This window comes from Ovis aries, chromosome 3, assembly GCF_016772045.2.
Source record: "Ovis aries strain OAR_USU_Benz2616 breed Rambouillet chromosome 3, ARS-UI_Ramb_v3.0, whole genome shotgun sequence".
Classification (NCBI taxonomy): Eukaryota; Metazoa; Chordata; class Mammalia; order Artiodactyla; family Bovidae; genus Ovis; species Ovis aries.
This window is the reverse complement of record NC_056056.1, coordinates 142,133,798-142,153,946: the sequence shown is the minus strand read 5'-3', so window position 1 is coordinate 142,153,946 and position 20,149 is coordinate 142,133,798. Positions and strand designations below refer to the sequence as shown.

Here is a 20,149-nt window from a genome sequence, read left to right as displayed (position 1 = left end):
AGATAAAAGGCTTGGAGGAGTTGCCACAGCCTCTTGGCAAACACAAGATATACGGGGAACAGAAATTCAAACTATCTTATTCCAAACTTCTCTGATGGTTCTGTTCTTTGCCACTTTATTTCACCACAGATTCAGAGCCACTGTAGCTCAAAGCTCTCCTGTGTTTCTACCTGTACATCTATTAAGTAAGGGCAATTATGCTGCAAAGAGGTGACAATTCCTTTATGAAAGATATTGAATTCTAGGGCAGAAAACAGTCCATCAATATTGAAAGGTCAGTAAGAACACAATGAGACAACTTGACTGCAACAGAGTGACTACACAGGGGGAGTGTTCAGTGAATGAAGTGTATCCAGAGCATAACATTCACTTATTGCCTTCAGGGATCTTTTCGGCATGAACCTCTCTGAGATCAATCTGTGCCACTGTGCCACAAACACTTTACATTTGAAAAATAAGAAAAACAAAAAGTCTTGCTCTAATAAAGGTTGATCTTATCAGTGCTCAGTGCTAGGTTAGCAGGGCTGGGATGATGCAAGGGTCTCTGGGACCTGTTGATCTCCAGAGGAATCTTAACTAGTCAGAAACATGGAGCTTTGGGGGTAATCCTTAGTGACTTAAAGCTTATTTTTTATTCCGCACATGTAATTTCAGTTTTGTTCAACTGAATAACTTCTGCTACTCCAATATACAGAGAATCGATTGCTGTTTCAGAGCTTTGATATACCATTCATTTTTCAAGGTGTCTCAACTTTGTCTTAACCAAGTTACTGGGAGATGAAAGGAGTTAGATGATACTGCTCGGATCATATTGAACAATTATATGTGATTCTCTTTACCACCACATAAGGCAAAGAAAATAGCAATATGGTAGTCTTTCAAAAAGGATGACAAATGACATGGATTACCATTCATGAATTAACAAATAATCATATTCAAATATTCTTTTTTTTTCCTTCAGAAAAGGGAAATTAAAGGAAATGTAGTAAAGACTTTTTCCACCAAAGGCTGCTCTTAAAAGAGCCAAGTACCCCCAAATTAAATTCATGCTTCTTAGTTCTCACTTTCCCACAACATTGGCATAATTCAACCATGGCATTTTGCCAATTATCTGCAGAGTAAGAAATAAGGCATTTAACAACTTCGTTTTCAAAGAACAAAGTCCTTAAGAAGCAATTGATTACTGCTCGCCTGGGTAAACAGTAATTCTCCTGAGTATCTATTATTTATGGGATAAACCTTGAAGTGAAAAATTCAATCTGAACACATTTCTTGCTGTAATAGTGCTTGGAAGAATATATCTTATTTTCTCCCTCTTTTTTTCTCAATGTTATGAGTCCTCTTTCTTTCAGAAGTCTACAGAAACCAGGCTCTGAAAACCACCAATACGCTCAGAGCCCTACAGAGACTTATGACAGAGTGGGAGTGCATAATTCCACCTTGTTTCTTCTTCTAGAAGGCATGAAACATCTAAATGCTGAGTATATACAAGTATATGGATGTAAACTGTGAGTGTGTATACAAGTACACACACATGCAAATGCACATATTTCATACTTTTCTCAGAAAGGCAAGTATCAATAAAATATGTCTTTTTGGAGATTTATATGAAATCCCAGATCCATATAAGGAAAAAAAAATACATGGAAAAACTTTCAAATTAATATATTTTTGGAGACTAAATTGCTAGTTTCTGCAGTCAATAATACCTGCTCAAAATAAACTTTATGCTCTGCTGAAATTTTTAGTTAAATTGAAAAAGGCTGCAGAAAAAAACATTTATAAGTCCAGGGAATACTGAGAGATTCTTGAATTGACACATTCAGTAAATACTACACATGCCAAAGTATTAAGACATTTATACATTATCCTTTAGCTCGGCTCCTATGAGGTTATTTTCATAGCAATGGGGAAAAGGCAGTTAAATGCCACTTTACCTTTTCCATAGCTTATGGAAGTTACATCTCGTCCACTTCCATTCTTTTTTCTTTAAAGAAGTCTCTATGCGACTAAAATTTAATAAGATTTGTATTTCTTTTTCACCCTAGTGCAAAACATACGAATAGGGCAATATTGTATTTACCATCACTATTGAGCAGCTGCAAGTTTACTTTTTCCTTCTGAGATTCTAGTGCATCAAAAATTTTAACATGTAATATCATAATCCCTCCTAACATTGGGATTCTTTAAATTTTTATATCAAATTGTGAAGGACAAATTTTTGAAGATATTCCCAACCCTCACATACTCCTTTCCTTATGGACATCAGTCAGAGTTCTGGCAGGAAACAGATGGCACACTCAAGCTGGCTAATTAAAGACAGTTTAACAAAGGGACCATTTATACAGAGGCTATAGGAAACAGGGAAAACAAGAAACTAAGCAGGTACCCACAAAGACAAAACGAGTTGTTGTTATCCCTAAAGCCAGAAGAAGCAAAACAGAAGTTGGGAGAGGGTAGCTGAACAGGGAGGGCCACTGTCAGATGTTGCCTTCAGTGACACAGCTAATCATGGCAGGGACCTGGCAGGAAAGGAGCCAGCAGAGTTAATAGCTGAACTTTCTCTTTCTGATATCCTGCTGGTGGTCACCACTAGTCAGACTGAATCAGAATTCAGAGGACAACAGAACCGATTAATATGATGTACATAAGTCAGTCCCCAGGATATGAGGTAGGGTAAAAGGCAACCTAGGGGATCCACAGAGGCAGAACAAAGGTATCCTTCACACACACACACACACACACACACACACACACCCGCATTTGGGCATGTAATATAGCAAAAATCATCTTTCAGTTTGGGAGGTGTGAGTGTTTCACCAGCAGAACTAGAAAGCAATTTGTGTGTTGAAGAATGTGTGGGGGAAAAGGAAGACATTAAGCAAACACTGGGACATGTTATAAGGTAAGAGAAATATTTATTTAATTTTACACAAGAACGAGCTTATACTGAACAAATTCAACCAAATATTAAGTGCAGTAAAACAAGGAAATAGGGATGAGTTCTCTTGTTAGAAAATATTAAGTAACCATGCCTGTGCATTATTTTTATCATGACAATAACGTTTCAGATTTCTTCTCAGAGTGTATATTGTACATATAACATGTTATAGCTTCTTTGCTTTGCTTCTGAAAATAGAACTCATTCACTGCCTTACATTTTATTTTTTGCAGTGAAAAACTGAACTGATTCATAAGATTCTGATCTAGAGGAGTATTTTCTGCACCAGTGAAGCCAGAGGTTTCCAAAGCCCCCATAAGCTCAGGCTTTATGTCCAGGGGTCATGATGTCATGGTATGTATTTCACACCCATTCTTCTACATGCTTGACGTCAGACACCGCTGAGGTGGAATTCTGGTCTAGTTTTGCCCCGAGCCTTTTCCTTTTGTGATTTTCTCAAGCTCCATGAATTTCATAACTGAAAGTTCACTCAGCTAATAACAATGCTGCACTTAGCTGCCCACAAATCATCCACTTTAAGTTTTACCTTTTTTTTTTTTTTTTGGTCATTTAATGAAACATTCTTGAAACAGAAATTTCCAGTGAGACAGTTAACTTCACAGTTCCTGAAGGCACTGTGGATCCACTGAGCAACAGATGTGGCCATTCTAGAGAAAAGACAGGGGGACAAGGCACAGTATGAATTTTTAAGCCGTTAGTCAATACTCACTGATTGTTACACATAACCAAACAGTGTATTTGTTATTTATATGCTCCTGAAAGTTCAATGTCCTAATCACTTTTTATGGCTCACTTAAAAACCAACTATGGCCAGTTATTTGTGGTAAATCATAGGCTAGCAGCAGCAGCTTTATTTACTCCGTGGCACTCTCTTAGATCACATTTGTTCTTTTATTTGCCCATTCACAAAATAAGCATGGAGTTAACTGAGCCCTAGACATACTTATGAATAAAGCAGATATGGTTGCTACTTTCACGGAACAGGGCCTAGAGTTGTATCCATTAATAATCAAGTGTACAATCAAAAATTGTAAAAAGTGCTAGAAAAAAAAAAACCACAAACTAGAGGATGTTATGAGATTAATAAGAAGTCTGGCTACTTAGACTGGGTGGCCAGAGTAGAATTCTCTATAGAAGTGATGTTTAGACCAAGACCTCAAGATAGTTCTCTGAAAAGTTATTTCAAGAGCACAGGGAACAGAATAAGTAAAGGCTTTAAAGTGAAAAGAGTTCTGTGTAGTTAAGAAGCCTAGAAAGGTTCTGTCTTGGCAAGAATTCTAAGCTGGTGAAGAAAACTGTAGCAATGAGGCAAGGAAAACGGGGAAGAGCCAAATAAACATAATGGGTTCTTATAAAAAAGTACCAAAATAGTATAAAAAGTAGTATAAAGAAGGCTGAACACTGAAGAGTTGATGCTTTTGAATTGTGCTGGAGAAGACTCTTGAGAGTCCCTAGGATGGCAAGGAGATTAAACCAGTCAATCCTAAAGGAAATCAACTTTCAGTATTTATTGAAAGGAATGATGCTGAAGCTGCAAAACTTTGGCCACCTGATGCAAAGAGCCTACTCATTGGAAAAGACCCTGATGCTAGGAAAGATTGAAGGCAAAAGGAGAAAGTGGTGGCAGAGGAAGAGATGGTTAGATAGCTCCAGCAAACTCTGGGAGATACTGGAGGATGGAGAAGCCCGGTGTGCTACAGTCCATGAGGTTGTGGAGTTGGATACGACTTAGCAACTGAACAATGACAGCCAAAACAGTGTAATGTATTACAGAAAAGAAAAAAACTGTATCTTATTCTTTTGAATTTTTGCACCTACTTTCTTACAGTGGCTTACTGATAATAATGATGATGTTAGTGTTGTTACCACAATCACAAGATGATCATATCCTTCTACTTCTTGAGTGCATACTCTGTGTCAGAAACTTCACCAGACACTTTAAATACATTATCTAATTTCATCCTCAGAGCATTCCCAGTAGGATCACTATTAATAGTGATGATTTTTAGGTTCAGAAACTGAAGATCAGAAAGCTTAAATATCAAGTCCAAAATCTCACAGCTAATATAAGGGTACAACTGGGATTAAAATACAGGTTAGTCTGACTCTAAAACTCATCTTCTATCTGATATATTCTCTCAGATAATTGACTTTACATGATGGAAAATGTATCAGACCTTAATATGATAAAACCAAAAGGTTCAGATAAAACTTAAGAAAGGACTTTAATGCTTTAGCCTTTGTTGAAGCTTATCAAATGAGAGAAAAGACAGTCTATATCCATGAAGAATATTATCAATTTAACTTAATCCTCTTTCTTTTAAAATTGTTATTAAGCAGAATTCTTACTCTGACGGCAAAAAAGTGTGACAACCAACCATTTCTTAGCTCTCTAGAAGTGTTTTAAAGCTTTGCTGTTATGCTCAGAGGCTGAGGATTTCTGACCATGACGTGGTCACATAATCTTTCCCAATTCACTGACCCAATGAAGGGAGGGGTATACCAGTTCCCAAGAATGTCAGTTCCTCAGACTGTATGGATTTTGAGCAGAGAGAGTTAGGGAAATTTCTGGAGTATAAGTAGATTTTAGGAAGAGAAGATATATTTCCCCAAATCTTCGAGGAGTGTTTTTCTTATTCCCTATCAGCATGTTCTGCTATAGGAACATGAACGCTACAGATCATGCTATTGATAGCTCCTCAATTAAGGAAACCTAGTTGATATAAGAAAGAGTAATAAAATATTCCACTGGGGTTCCAATTTCAGTAATGGCATAGTCACTTACACAAGGCTATCTCTCATATGGATAACTATAAAGTTTGGACAAAATATAAAAATTATTTGAATCAATGAATTAGTGACTAAAAGCAAGCAGACACTGGAGGAATTTCAATCTCTGCAAGGAGGGAAATGTACTGTGTGAGATTAACTTCTACCTGGCATTTTCCCTTAGGGCACTGTCTAGTCTGTGAAACTTAGGATAACTACAACTCAAGCAGAAAGCCACAATCTTATAGACTTCAGATATTGGAGGACAACATTTAGGGCTGCCAGGGTGCCTGGAAATTCAGAAAAAAATATCTTAGAAAGGAAGGAATGAATCAGCATGTAAACTCCCCTCAAATCAGTGGCTGGTCTTTGAATTGCAGAGGAGACTCTAAAAAGACAATTAGAGACTCATAGCTTGAAGTTGGAAAGCTCTGAGCAGATATTTCAGATGCTGCTCCCGTGGGTAGTAGTGCTTAAAATCTGTGTCCTACCAAGTTAGAAGGGACTGATAAAAATTTTTAGGCTTTCATGTTTAGGAATAAAACAGTCTCAAGATTAAGAGATTCACCCTAGCACTAAGGGTACATCTGCTAACTAATATAAAGTCCACCCTTCTCAACTGCAAGTTTATTCGCTGTAATTTGAGATTTGCTAGAACAATAGTCTTCAGAGGAAGCTAACAGAATGGAGGGTCTATACTATATACTGTCCACAATATCCAATAAACCATAACCATTATTAGATATGTGGGAAAAAAAAACAAACAAACAGAAAAAAGTGACTCATCAAGAGAAAAAGTAGTGAAAGAGAAATGACTCAGAATTAATCCAGTTGGTGTAAATGCAGATAAAGACTGTAGCCACCAGGCTCCTCTGACCATAGAATTCTCCAGGCAAGAATATTGGAGTGAGTAGCCATTCCTTTCTCCAGGGGATATTCCTGAACCAGGGATTGAACCTGGGTCTCCTGCATTACAAAGTGATTCTTTACCTATTACAAATGTGTACGAAGATGTTATTAAAAAAAAAAGGTTATAAAGGAGTAAAAAGTTGTAAATTGCAGCAGAGTAATGAAACTAAAAATAAAATTAAATAAAAATTCTGGAACTGAAAAGCACAGTATTTGAAATGAAAAATTCATTGGATGGGCTTAATAGAAGATTAAAGATGGCAGAAGTAGTCTGTAAATTTGAAAAAAATATATAGAAATTATCCAATATTTAAAACAAAGAGAAAAGGACTGAAATAAAAATAGAATCTCAGTGACCTTCAGGATAATAATAAACCATATAACACATGGGTGATTGGAGTCCCAGGAGAATAAGAGGGAGAGAGTGTGGCAGACAAAATATCTGAAGAAACAATGGTCAAATTTTTCTCAAATTTGGTGAAAAGTCAACTTAGATATTTAAAAAGTCCAGCAAATCCCAAAAAGAACAAAGACAAAAAAAATCACACTTAAGTGTATCATAGTCAAAATTATAAAAACCAAAGGTTTTTGGTTATATTATTATTTTAGTTGTTGCACAAGCCAACAACAAAAAATAACAATATAGTTATAATTAAGAATCTAAAAGAAAATTAAAATTGAATAATAGAAAAACTTATATAAAACTAATATGAAAATAAACAGAAGGAAAGCAAGTGGACACTCCTTGGATACATAAGAGCATAAAAAGAGCAACACACGGAGCAAGCAGAAAACAAATCGCAAAATGGTGGCCCCTAAATACATGAATGCCAAAAACAACATCAAATACAAATCAACTAAACACTTCCGTTACAAGACAGAAACTGTCACACTGGATTAAAAAGTAAGAACTATTTGTATATTATCTATGAATATGCATTCTAAATATAAAACTATAGACAGATTGAAAGTTGATGAATCAAAACAATATAGTGTGTGGTCACCTAAGTACCAGACAAAACTGACTTCTTGTCTAGAAATCTTGTTAGAGATAAAGAGGGACATTACATGATGATAAACTGGTCAATTCACCATTAGACGCAAAATAATACCTACTGTGTGATACACATATGAATTTTTAAATAGGCAAAATACATTTGTTGTAATGAAATAAAATTGAGGTTTCCTACAGGAATAGGTATTGCCTAGAAGGGGGCAAAAAGGTACTTGCTAGACTGTTGAAAATATTCTATGTTTTGATTCATCAAACTTAAAAAATTTGCACAAAATTGCTATGTATTTCACCTTAACAAACATTACCTTGATAAAACCTAGAAAAAAAGGCGTTCCACTGAAACTTAGGTTGCTAGGAATAGTAACCATCCACTGCTATAACATTAAACATCTAATTATTTTTACATAATAACAGTAAGTTTCCTTAACACTGTGTTATTTCTGGCTATATTTTATTGGCAAAGGAGTCCTCATTAGTCTTTGCATACTGATAAACTCTATAAAATCAAGATTAGAAGACAGTAGACTTTCAGCCTTCAGTAAAATGTTTTTATATAATACACACAAAGCATAAAATATTTTATTAACATATATATTTAATATAATTTTTACAAAACATTTATTAATACATTAATGTTTATAAATTATATAACAGATAGAATAAATATATGTATAATTATATGTACACATATGTGCTATAAATTGTTGTTGTTCAGTTGCTGTCCTCTCTTTGTGACCCCATGTTCTGTAGCACACCAGGCTTTCCTGTCTATAAATAGTCTACATAAAAATGAATATATTTTAAATTCCACTATTATCAATATTTTAGTACATCCTCATAGATTTCATTTATTTCTCTATTTTCAGGCTTCTTATAATCAAAGTGCATATATAATCACACAGACTATTTTTATCTTAATTTTTATTATAAGAATTGTTGGTACTTGAATGATTGAACGATGCAATCATGTAATTACATAAAATGCGTAGCTGTAGTATTATATGTTAGATTTTGTTGTTGTTGTTCAGATCATGTCCCACTCTGCGACCCCAGGGACTGTAGCACTCCATACCTCCCTGTCCTTCACTACCTCCTGGAGTTTATGTTACATCAGATGCTGTGTGCTTAGCTGCTCAGTTGTGTCCGACTCTTCACGACTCCACGGACTGTAGCCCACCAGGCTTCTCTGTCCATGCAGATTCTCAGGGCAAGAATATTGGAGCAGGTTGCCACGCCCTCATCATTATTTATTTAACCATCTTTCCATTGTTGGCTATTTTGGTTTCTTTTTGATTCTGCATGCCAATCAATGTTGAGGTGAATATTATGATGCACACAGTTTGTTCCATGTTTTAGATTATTTCTTTTGGTTGGATTCTGAGACTCGGGATTAATAAGATTTTCTGGATATTTCTGTGGAGATGGGGATGGGACTAGGAGGCATATGTGTAGCTCTTGATTGTATTTTTCAATGTCACTAACACTGCAAAAGAACTACAATTCCACTATATTACTGTTAACATTGGAAATTATTGTGAATTTTTTTACTGTAGTATGTAGAAATAATAAATCATGTTAGTTTATATTTGTTTCAATTATTTAAAAGCTGAATGCTCTCCTCTTTTTTAATAATTGTATTTTTTAGTGAATTATTTATTCATCCTCTGTTATTTATGGGAAAATAAGTATTTTTAATTTTCATGTTTTTAATCTAATAAAGATATCATATCTGCTGAACATATTTTTCCAGTCTTTAGTTGTGATTTTATACTTTGCTAATTTTGTCTATCTATAGAAGCTCTAAATTTTTTGAGGTATATTTTATCACTTTTAAGTTAGAAAAGGCATCTCCCTTTAGAATTTTAATAAATATTTGATTACTTATTTTTATTTTGATTTATTTTTAATATCTAACACTTTTTCCACATGGGAATTGTTTGGATACATAGCATACTAATATATACAACTTACATCCCTCAAATTGCTATCCAGTCATTCCAGTATTCATAGAATAATCCTTTCTTCTCTTTTGATCTACTAGCTCTTCTGACTGTATTACTCCTTGGTGGCTCAGATGGTAAAGAATCTGCCTGCAACGCAGGAAATCTGGGTTCTGATCCCTGCGTCAGGAAGATCCCCTGGAGAATGGAATGGCAACCCAATCCAGCATTCTTGCCTGGAGAATTACATGGACAGAGAGGCCTGGCCAGCTACAGTCCATGGGGTCGCAAAGAGTTGGATACTACTGAGTGACTAAGACTTTCACTTTTTATTTGCCTCCTGGTGGCTCAGACGGTAAAGAATCTGCCTACAATGCCGGGGTCTCAGGTTCAATCCCTAGGTTGGGAAGATTGCTTGGAGAAGGAAATGGCAACCCATTCCAGTATTCTTGCCTGACCCTTTAATATCTCCTCCTTCCTTATTTATCAACTGGGTACATCCCTCTTTATTGCCTGGAGCTCAAAGCACGATTGCCTGAAAGCTCTCTGGAGTTGTGTAGTTTTTATCAGACTTAGGAAAGACAGTATTAGTAATTCATTTTTGGTGCAAATTCAACTTCTGAGTGAAGGAAACTTTTTTTTTTTTTAACCTAAGCAATTTAAATTTAAAAACGTCTTTAAAAAGGAAAGGGAAGCTCTTAACCCTGTTTCTCCCAGCTAACTCTTAATTCCTCAGGAAGTAAAACTGGTTCACTTGTTGGACAGCGTCTTAGCACAGTTCATTCTTCCTCAGAGCGTCCGTCACAGTAATGTTGTCTCTATCTGTTTCATGACTTAATGTTTCTGTTGTCGACTACCAACAATAATAATAGCCAACATTTATTGAGCACTTACCCTGAATGTGTATGAAACATGTAGGAAACTTTTTGTGAGGACCTTTTCACTTAATTCTTAAAGCAACTTTCTCAAGTAGGTAATATAATTATTCTTATGTAAGTAATATTATTATTCCAAGTTTTAGGTGAGAAAAACAGAGTCACAGAGAGATTTATAAATGTCCCTTGAGGTGACATTGCTAGTGTGGTGGACCAGGCTCTGAATCCAGGTAGCCTGATTTCAGATGCCCCATTCTTCACGTTTAGACCAGTGCTTTCCTATAGAATATTCTGCCATGATGGAACTGTTCTCTGCATGTGCTGTCTACTATGATAGCCACGAGCACATGTGAGGACTTGAAATGTGGCTCGTGTGACTGAAGAACTGGATTTTTAATTTAATTTCAATGAATTTAAATAACCACATGTGGCTTCTGACTACAGTACCAGATAGCAGAGCTCGAGATGATACCCTGCTGGGGAAAAATTTCCAGGAACAATTTTTGCTGTTTTTGGTTATCGTTCTACCCTGGCACAATACCCCACACAACTTGCATTTATTGACTATACCAATAACTCAGATGTGGTAGGATGGAGAGACAGTAAATGCAAATAGTGCTTTGACAGTATCAAATTGTGAAGAATGCTTACCTCCAATGCAATCTCTCAAGCCTGTTTGGCATAAATTTTATTTTTAAAATAGCAAAAAATAAATATAATAAAATGACTATTAGGGATACATTTGGTAGCATTGAGCATATTCTTATAACTCAATAAGAAGGGGAAAAGAAAATGGCATCAAATAGTAACTTCTGAGAAATGGCAGTTATCTGACCAGAAATGAATTTAATGCCAAAATACACTTTCTGCAAACAATTCTACTGGGAGTCAAAAAATCCTAGTTGTTTGTTAGGCAGTGAATGACAAGCTCATTCACACTCTGTACGCCCAGAAAATACTGTAATGTTTTCTGCCTATTCCTGATTGCATTTTTCTTGTTGGAAGTATCTGTCTGAGCTATATCTGGTGTGTTTCACATTGCATCACTCAGTATATGTTTTTGTTGTCACTGCTCAGAACAATAATCTAATAGTAGATTAAGAGTGTAAAGAGATTCAAATTTCTTTGGCAATTAAATGTCAGAAAGTATTTCCTGATTAATCATTAATGCTGAAGTTTCTAGATAATGCACCACTAAATGCACTCAAATGTATTCATATTAAATGTATATTAAAGTGGCACTGCATTTACATTGCTAGTAACTTTTTGTAGTCAAAGTAACTTTCAAATCTGCTAATGCACCTTTAGAAGACTGCACTAAATGTTCCTCCCAAAAAGCTGTGCTTGACTGACAAATTGCATTGATTGAAACAGCTAGAAATTTTGGTGTGAAATAGATAATAATAGCATCTCAAACTTAGAGCATTTCATATTTCTTTGTCTTGTTACAACAAGTCAGTCTAGTAAGAAATTTGTACTATGTGAATCAGAATTAAATTGCTCTACTGAAAAAAAATTTTAAATGGAAATGTTCATTTAACGAACCAGAGCAGTTAGAGATATCTGGCTGTGCTACGCTGGGAAAAATCTGACATCTTTGCTTTCTTCTTATTGTTAAGCTTTCCAGATGATTAGTTTTAGTGTTGATTCTAAAACTTTGACTCTGAAGTACAATGACCACTGAATAAAATATTTGTAGGAACCATAACCAAAGTAGAAAGCTTTCAACTTCGTTACCATTTCTGAATTCTATATACCCTGTCTACATTATCAGTATTTTTGTTCTCAGTGAAGTAAAAGACATAATGCTTTATTTTCCTATGAGAATAAAAAGAAAAATCTTTATAATGATTTTTCTCCAGCTGTAGGAATAAAATATGGTAAACAACAAGTCTTAAATTTTTCAACTCAATGTAACTGACCACAACAAACCAAGAAATATGCCCATTTTTGCCATATTGATTTTCACTTTGGAAAATGCAGTATGCTTACCTTGTTGATATATCTTATATCATAAAAAGACTAGATAAAAATCAATAAAATAATATTGTCCTTTATCATGAAAGAAACATGAAGCTTGGTTTTGTACTATTTTTTTTAAAGGTGTGTACAGTTAGATGCTTTAGGGCAATTTACATAGGTTCTTTCTGTTCCAGTGATATAAATAACCATCATTATGGTTTCAGACAAAGCACCTCCTTCTCCCTGAAAATGCATTAGAGGATGCACAGGACAGTCAGCTTTGGCACTAATTAAGCTGAGAGGTCTCTGAGCAGTAAATAGAAATGAAGGTGCTTCTCACTAGCCACATTAATATCTATGATTCCTGGGCACAGCTGGCCAAGTGCTCCCTACTTGAATACAGTGGGTTTTACCTTGCACTGGCAGAGAGTACACTCAGTGCCATGTTTGATCCAAGAGGACCCAGTGAAGCGAACCACATTCATCTCGTCCAGGCAAGTTTTGGTGATGTCATTGCGGATGGTGTCAGCCTGGCAAGGGTCGGTGACACAGCGTGGGCAGCATTCATTCTCGGGGAGGACACTGAATTCACACTCCACCTCTGGGCAAGGCAGGGGCCAACAGTCAACTTCCCCTTGCTATAAGGAAAGCAGATGGACAAGGGGAGAGGGAGAGGAAGGGAGGGAACAGAGTGTTTACTGAATACTCAGTTACTCAGTTTCTTTGATGGACATTCATACTTAGATCTTCACAGCCATGAATGCTGTAGGGAATCCACACATGAGATCTGTACTGTAGATGGATTATGAGACAGTCTGCATGGGTTAAGTAAGAATAGCAATAAAGGAAAGCAAAAACCAATTCTCTTAAAACAATCAAATGGGCATGCCCTCTCTTTCCCATGATAAAGAATTGTTTACTACAGAAGAGATTTTTACTTAGGCTTTTTTGCCTATGAGATGTTTTTTCTTCCTTTCAATCTTTTACCCTACTTTCTCACTTATTCCCTTCTGCAAAAAGAAAGTTTTGTCCACTGACAAGAAAGTAAATCAAAATATGAAGGAAATTTGACAGTTTCTCTTTGTCATTTATACATTTCTCCGTGTATGGACTTTGGAAAACAAAAAACAAAACTAGGAGCTGATTTCAGTCATTTTTATTCCACATGGGAAAATTGTGTGAATTGGCTCTTCTTAAAATTTAGTTCCCACCTAAAATTTAGTTCCTATTTTCTTCATAATTCTGAGTCTCATAGTCTTGGGAGATGAAAGCAGCCTCAGGCACAAAACTGACCTTGCTCTTTCAATTGATTTTTGGGTTGAAGGAATAAAAAGGAAGCAACAAAAAAGCATTGCCTTAAAATATCCTCACACAAATAGAAAGGAAACAAGTCCTAACTTTAAGACTAGTATCTATGAAAATTTCTTCTATAAAGACATGTAGATGAATTTTCATTTACACCATAGAAAGAAGCAAAAAATTCGGCCACATGAAAAATGACTGCGGTCTTCTTATCAAGCCTTTATTTTCTTTTTAACATATTGTTTCCAGCAGAAGTTTCATATATATATATATACATTCAACTCTAACATTCTAATATTTACTGCAAATTCAAACTATGTGTAAAACAGGGTTCCCGCCAGAATAGCATTGACAGTAACAATTTTTAGAAAGAAAAAAGCTATTTTTTTTTGTCTTTGTTCTTTAAGTCAGAGCATAATTGACAGAAATGGATTAACAAAAGTTTACTTGGAAAAAAGGATTTTTTTGAATGAGATTGTTCTGTTCATAATTGTTTTTAAGTAAACCTAGGCTGAGTTGCTTCCGTAGTGGCTCAGAGGGTACAGCGTCTGCCTGCAATGCAGGTAGATCTGGGTTCGATCCCTGGGTCAGGAAGGTCATCTGGAGAAGGAAATGGCAACCCACTCCAGTACCTCTGCCCGGAAAATCCCATGGACGGAGGAGCCCGGTAGGCTACAGTCCATGGGGTCGCGAAGAGTCAGACACGACTGAGCGACTTCACTTTCTTTCACTTTAGGCTGAGTGGGATTGGGAAAGTTAGGACAGCCTTTTCTTTGGAGCTCTGGAGACTGTCCTGAAAGACTGACATGGCATGGTATACTGCATCTACCCCTGGGTACTCCTTCTCAGGTCCTGAATGCAAAGCCATCACTTTGTCATCATAACTAGGTTCACCTTTTGTAACTTCCAACGCTATGGCCAGGTACTGACTATTGGTGGAGGGGCAGGGAAGACTGCTTTCCTATCTTGATTCTGGGCGAAACGTTTCCTGAACTTTAGGTAGCCAAACTTACCAGGCAGCGGCACTGCTGGCAGTTCTGAACCCAGGTGTCGCCACTATTGTACAAGGTTTCCCCGTTTTGATGGAGGCACTGACTGCTCAACCTTGGGTCACATTCAGGGCAGCAGAAAAGATCAACTGTGGGATTCTCACAGTCACAGACCATCCGTCGACACATTACAAATCCATTCTGTATGACAAGGAGAAAAAGTAGTTACCAAAAGCCTCTGTTTCTCAATATACTAATATCATATGTACGTGGGTGTGTCTGTATGTGTGAGTACCTATGTATATAAACATCTATATATACATTATATATATGTGCTGTGCTGTGCTAAGTCACTTCATTCATGTCCGACTCTTCGTGAGACTCTGGACCATAGCCTGCCAGGCTCCTCTGTCCATGAGGGTTCTCCAGGCAACAATATTGCAGTGGGTTACCATTTCCTCCTCCAGGGGAATATATATAGATATATTTATAATATATCTATATTCATAATTATATATCTCTCTATATATACATATATATTACATAATATATCTAAAATTGGGCTTCCCAGGTGGTGCTAGTGTTAAAGAATCTGCCAGTCAATGCAGGAGATGCAAGAGACATGAGTTGCATTGCTGGGCCAGGAAGATCCCCTGGAGGAGGATATGGCAACCCACTCCAGTATTCTTGCCTGTGAAATCCCATGGACAGAAAAGCCTAGTGGGTTACTGTTCATGGGGCCACAAAGGGTCAGACACAACTGAGTGACTGAGCATCAGCACCATACCTATAATTTCAGATGTTGATTTGGAAGTTTGAGATAACTCACACTGTTTTCTCAATATAACTGATTTTCTTTAAAATTCCTATTTGTAGCTAACAACCAGAAATTACTCAGGCTGGAGAACTTCCAATTTTCTTTCTGCACATTAAATTTAAATGACTTGATTGGAAAAAAATTTTTTATATAGAATGATAACCACTGCATGGCTCTTATGTGCAAATAAATTTGTATATGCATATATAAAATTTTATGTACTTGTAATTTGAATACTAACTAAAATTTGTCCTGTGTAAGGGATTGTATGTTTATATTTGGTAGGTAGTCATCAAGTTTTACATATTATTAAGTTTATAGATATGTTAACCTTATAATTTGTACAAGCTGTTATCAATTTCTTAATAATAGTTGAGTCCTTGGTATTATTATCTAACTACAATTTAAATTTCTATTATCAACTGGGTACACAGAACACCTCTCTAAAACTGAAATATAACCCAATAGGTGTTTTTTCACTTGCAGGCCATAGTATGTTCATTCTGGCTTCATTTATGCATTCATTCAAATATGATATTGTGACTATAAAAACATTAGCCTAGTTAGAATCAAAATTTTATCACTGAATAGATAAACACATTGTGGTATTTCTGTACAAAGGAATACTATTCAGTAATAAAAAGGGATGGGTTACTTATACAGGTAATGAATATAATTGAGTGTCAAAGCATAATGCTGAGACAAATGTCAGACACAAAAGAATAACTACAGTTTTCATCTCATATACCTGGGGGATTATTTCCAGGTTGCAGGTGGATACCAAAATCCATGGATGCTCAAGTCCCTTATATAAAATGGCATAGTATTTACATATAACCTATACATAATCTCCCATATACTTTAAATTATTTCTAGATTACTTATAATATCTAATATAATATAAAATTATGTAAAAAGTTGCTGGGGTCTGGAAAATGAAAGTTTTGCTTTTCAGAACTTTCTGGAATTTTTTTTTTCTCAAGTATTTTTGATCCACAGTTGGCTGAATCCATGAATGTGGTTCCTGCAGATATGGAAGGCCAACTGTGTTATATAATTCCACTTACATGAGGCTGTAGAAAATACAAATCTAATCTATAGAAACAGGAAACTGTTTACTTGTGTCTGGGGCTATGGGGTTAAGAAAGGGCAGAGGCCAGCCAGTTTGCGTAGGTGAAAACGTTATGTTATATTAATTGTGCAGAGGTTAATCAGATGTATGCATTTGTTTATCAAGCCATACACTTGAAATACATGCAAATTACATCTTGATAAAAATGGTTACAATGTTTTGTTTATACGAACCTGACATGAACACACGGAACACCGGTCATTTTCCAGCACCCAAATCTGACCGTTGTGCTTAATTTTTCCATCGTGGATGCAATCCCCTGTGCAGTTCTTTCCATGAGGACATCGGCAATCATATCCACCATCCAAGTTAAAGCAAATGGTGTCATTGGCACAGCTGTGCCTCCCGGTCCCACACTCATCAATATCTACAGCCAAGAAAAAGCAGCAGGCGATGTGCTTAGAATATGCTCTGTTTCAAATAACTGTGATCAGGCAAGTTGTCTCCTGACATAAAGCATTCAACTTTAAATTAATTTTCATCTTACTGGCATGTATTCCTATTAATGCTGACTAAAGCAATGTTAATAATCTTGGGATTTCACAGGAAAATATCATACTTGATTTCAAACACCAAATAACCTTGGCTAGATATGCAACTTTTATATCTCTGTAAGTACCATTAAGCTTTATGAAACACATTTTTTTTTTTTTAAGTTAAGGATAGGACTCAACATATCAAACAGTTTGGCAGTGGAAATTCTAAAAGTGCCTATGTTTTTTTAATTGGCAAAATCATACTCAGTGTTAAAAAGGTGCTTCCAGAAAAATCCCTTCTTCATGGGGGATGAAATGCTATGGAAACAATGAGGCATTTTCATTCAGTTTCAAGCTCTCTTCCTCACAGCCATGTCACTGTCAGGTAAGCTCTTTCCAGCATTCTGCGCAGGTGTTCTGCCCTTAATGGCCCAGGCATTTGCACACTGTCCTTACACCCTGCCCTTCAACCATGGAAAGGCAAATTATCACAAGCAATCAGCATCCCTTACAAAGAATTCCCCACTTCTCAGCTTTCCCATTTCATATCATCATTTCATCTCCTGCCTGACTCATTTGGCACCTGCCCATTCTTCACCTGACTTCACCTACTCCATGGCAATCATAGCCTAAAGCATTTTCATACAGATGAAAAGCAAACATATGTTGACCCACAGATCAGGTCCAAGCGAGGAGATGTGATTCATTTTATTTATCCCATTGTTTAAAGGTCATAAGCCAAAATCATTCCAGGGATATTGTATGAGTGGCAGTAAGGAGTTATTTCCTATTTCACCTGAGCAAAGGTCAAGAGAAAAGAACTAAATTGCAGCAGGAAAAGTGGGATGGAGAGAAAATGCAATGTATAGCTTTTCACCAGCAGAATGTACACTGATTTTCCTTCAAAATTATAGGATTTAGTAACTATCTTCCTTAAATGGTTTGATTTCAACATTGTAGAGGAAGTAAACTAGTCAAGATTATATTTTAGCCACATTTCTATTTCTAAATATTTAAGTTCTATCATATATGCATTCCTGACAATAAGTTACACGATTATTTCTAGGTACTTTGATTTTTATTAGTTCTCGTATCAACAAAACCAATGAATTGAGAGGATAGCTGAAAAGATTTCTATTACAGCTATACTAAACTTTATTATAGGTTGATTTTTCAAGGATAATTCTGTATAAAAAAGATCATGATAAAAAACTAACAGCAAGAGAATACATGAAAATCTTAAAAAATACATTTATATAATTGTATTAATAAATACATCTATATATCAGATATATATGTGTATATCAAATCCAAAAAATTTTTTCTCTTGGTAAGGAAATGAACTTTATATAGCAGGTCTATATTTGCTCTATTTGGAATAATAAAGTATCCTCAGAGTTGATATTTGTCTCCATTAAATATTCTTATAATTAGCAATTATAGGAAGCGAAAACAATATCACTAATCATAGTTGTTTGGTCTCTCTGACCACAATCTCTACAAATACCTCTTAATATATCTTTTAATATCCATTACATGTATATATGTTTTATATATTTCACTCTTTAAATATCTGCTAATATAAGGACATTATTCCATTAATGGCAATGGCTGTACTTGAACAATCATTTCATTTTGTCTGACATATAAAATAAAATTTCTACTAACAAGTTTGTTTGTTTGGTTAAAAGCAGAGAAAGTCCTTGGATTTGATGCAGCAGACGAAGAAAATATTTTTAGGTGCAAAGAGAATATGTACTCAAAGTATATTAACAATAAAGAAATAGAATAGAGAGTTGCTTACAACAATGGTTGGCAGGTACTTGTCATACCTGAGAAATATTAATATTTAAGCAGAAACATCATAATGGACTAACTCTTACCTTTTGCTATCCGATGAGATTTGAATTAGCTTGAACTTACCTTACCTTTCTTGCTTATTATCTATACTGGGTTTCTCAGTGCAGAAACTATTCTCAATTGAATGATAGTATAAAATTTTGGAATTTATTTTTATATACAATTTTATTGTAAGATTCCTACATTACATATACATAAAGAGTGTATATTCTGCTTTGAAAATTATACTATAGTATATAGAAACTCCTACTTAAAAATATTATTTCTTTAGTGAGTGATTAGAGAAATAATGTTGTCAAAGCCAGTGGTCAAGTCTCAGTTCCTGTCTTCAGCTGACAGCAGTTTCCAACACAGGTCCTTCCCTCTCCCTGACAAATTTCATTTACTTGCTTCCTATCACACTAGTATGCTGAAGCTCTAATACTTTGGCCACCTGATGGGAAGAGCCAACTCATTGGCAAAGACCTTGATGCTAGGAACCATTGAAGGCAAGAGGAGAAGGGAGCAACACAGGATGAGATGGTTAGATAGCATCACCGACTCAATGGACGTGAATTTGAGCAAACTCCAGGAGATAGTGAAGGACAGGGAAGCCTGGCATGCCACAGTCCATGGGGTCACAAAGAATCAGACATGATTGAGGGACTGAACAACACCATCACATTGGTAGCTCTTTCTGAATCTTTCTTCTGCCCACATACACATTCTCCAGGTGTGGCAAAAACATTATGGATAAGATTTAGGCAAGCAAACAGGAGGTAAAGAGTGGTCTAGTCAGAGCTAAGAGTGTGTTTGAGCATCAAAGTTCAGAGCCATTAAGTGTATTAGAGAATCAAAAGTGTTGGTATGACTTAAATGGCCAGGGAGAGAAGAGTGGGGAGACATGCTGAAGGGTTCTCAGGGCTCACTTAAAGGTCACGTTATAAGAAATTTGAACCTTATAATGAAGGCAATCAAATGTCCTTTTAGAGAATTGCAAAAAAACTATTCACATATCCATTTTAGAGAGATTCCTTTGGCTTCATTTTGGAAAAGGGACTTAAAATGGATTAGAACTTTCAATTAGAAGACCAGTTAGTAGACTGTTCAGTATTCCAGGAAAGGGATGGTCATATAATAAAACTAAACACCAAAGTCTAAG

General features: G+C 35.8%; 1 protein-coding gene across 4 annotated transcripts in view; it reads right to left on the bottom strand.

The window, feature by feature from the left end:
* Nucleotides 1-2,901: 2,901 nt before the first annotated feature.
* Nucleotides 2,902-20,149, bottom strand: part of NELL2 (neural EGFL like 2) — a 400,596-nt gene continuing 383,348 nt past the window's right edge. For all 4 annotated transcript variants that reach the window (XM_004006428.5, XM_042246832.1, XM_015094719.4 and 1 more), the window contains 4 exons: nt 16,846-17,039; nt 14,748-14,924; nt 12,846-13,070; nt 2,902-3,609 (listed from right to left, as the gene is read on the bottom strand). In XM_004006428.5, coding sequence (XP_004006477.2) covers nt 3,559-3,609; nt 12,846-13,070; nt 14,748-14,924; nt 16,846-17,039 — 647 coding nt within the window. In that variant the 3' untranslated portion in view covers nt 2,902-3,558. The remainder of the gene's footprint in view (nt 3,610-12,845; nt 13,071-14,747; nt 14,925-16,845; nt 17,040-20,149) is intronic.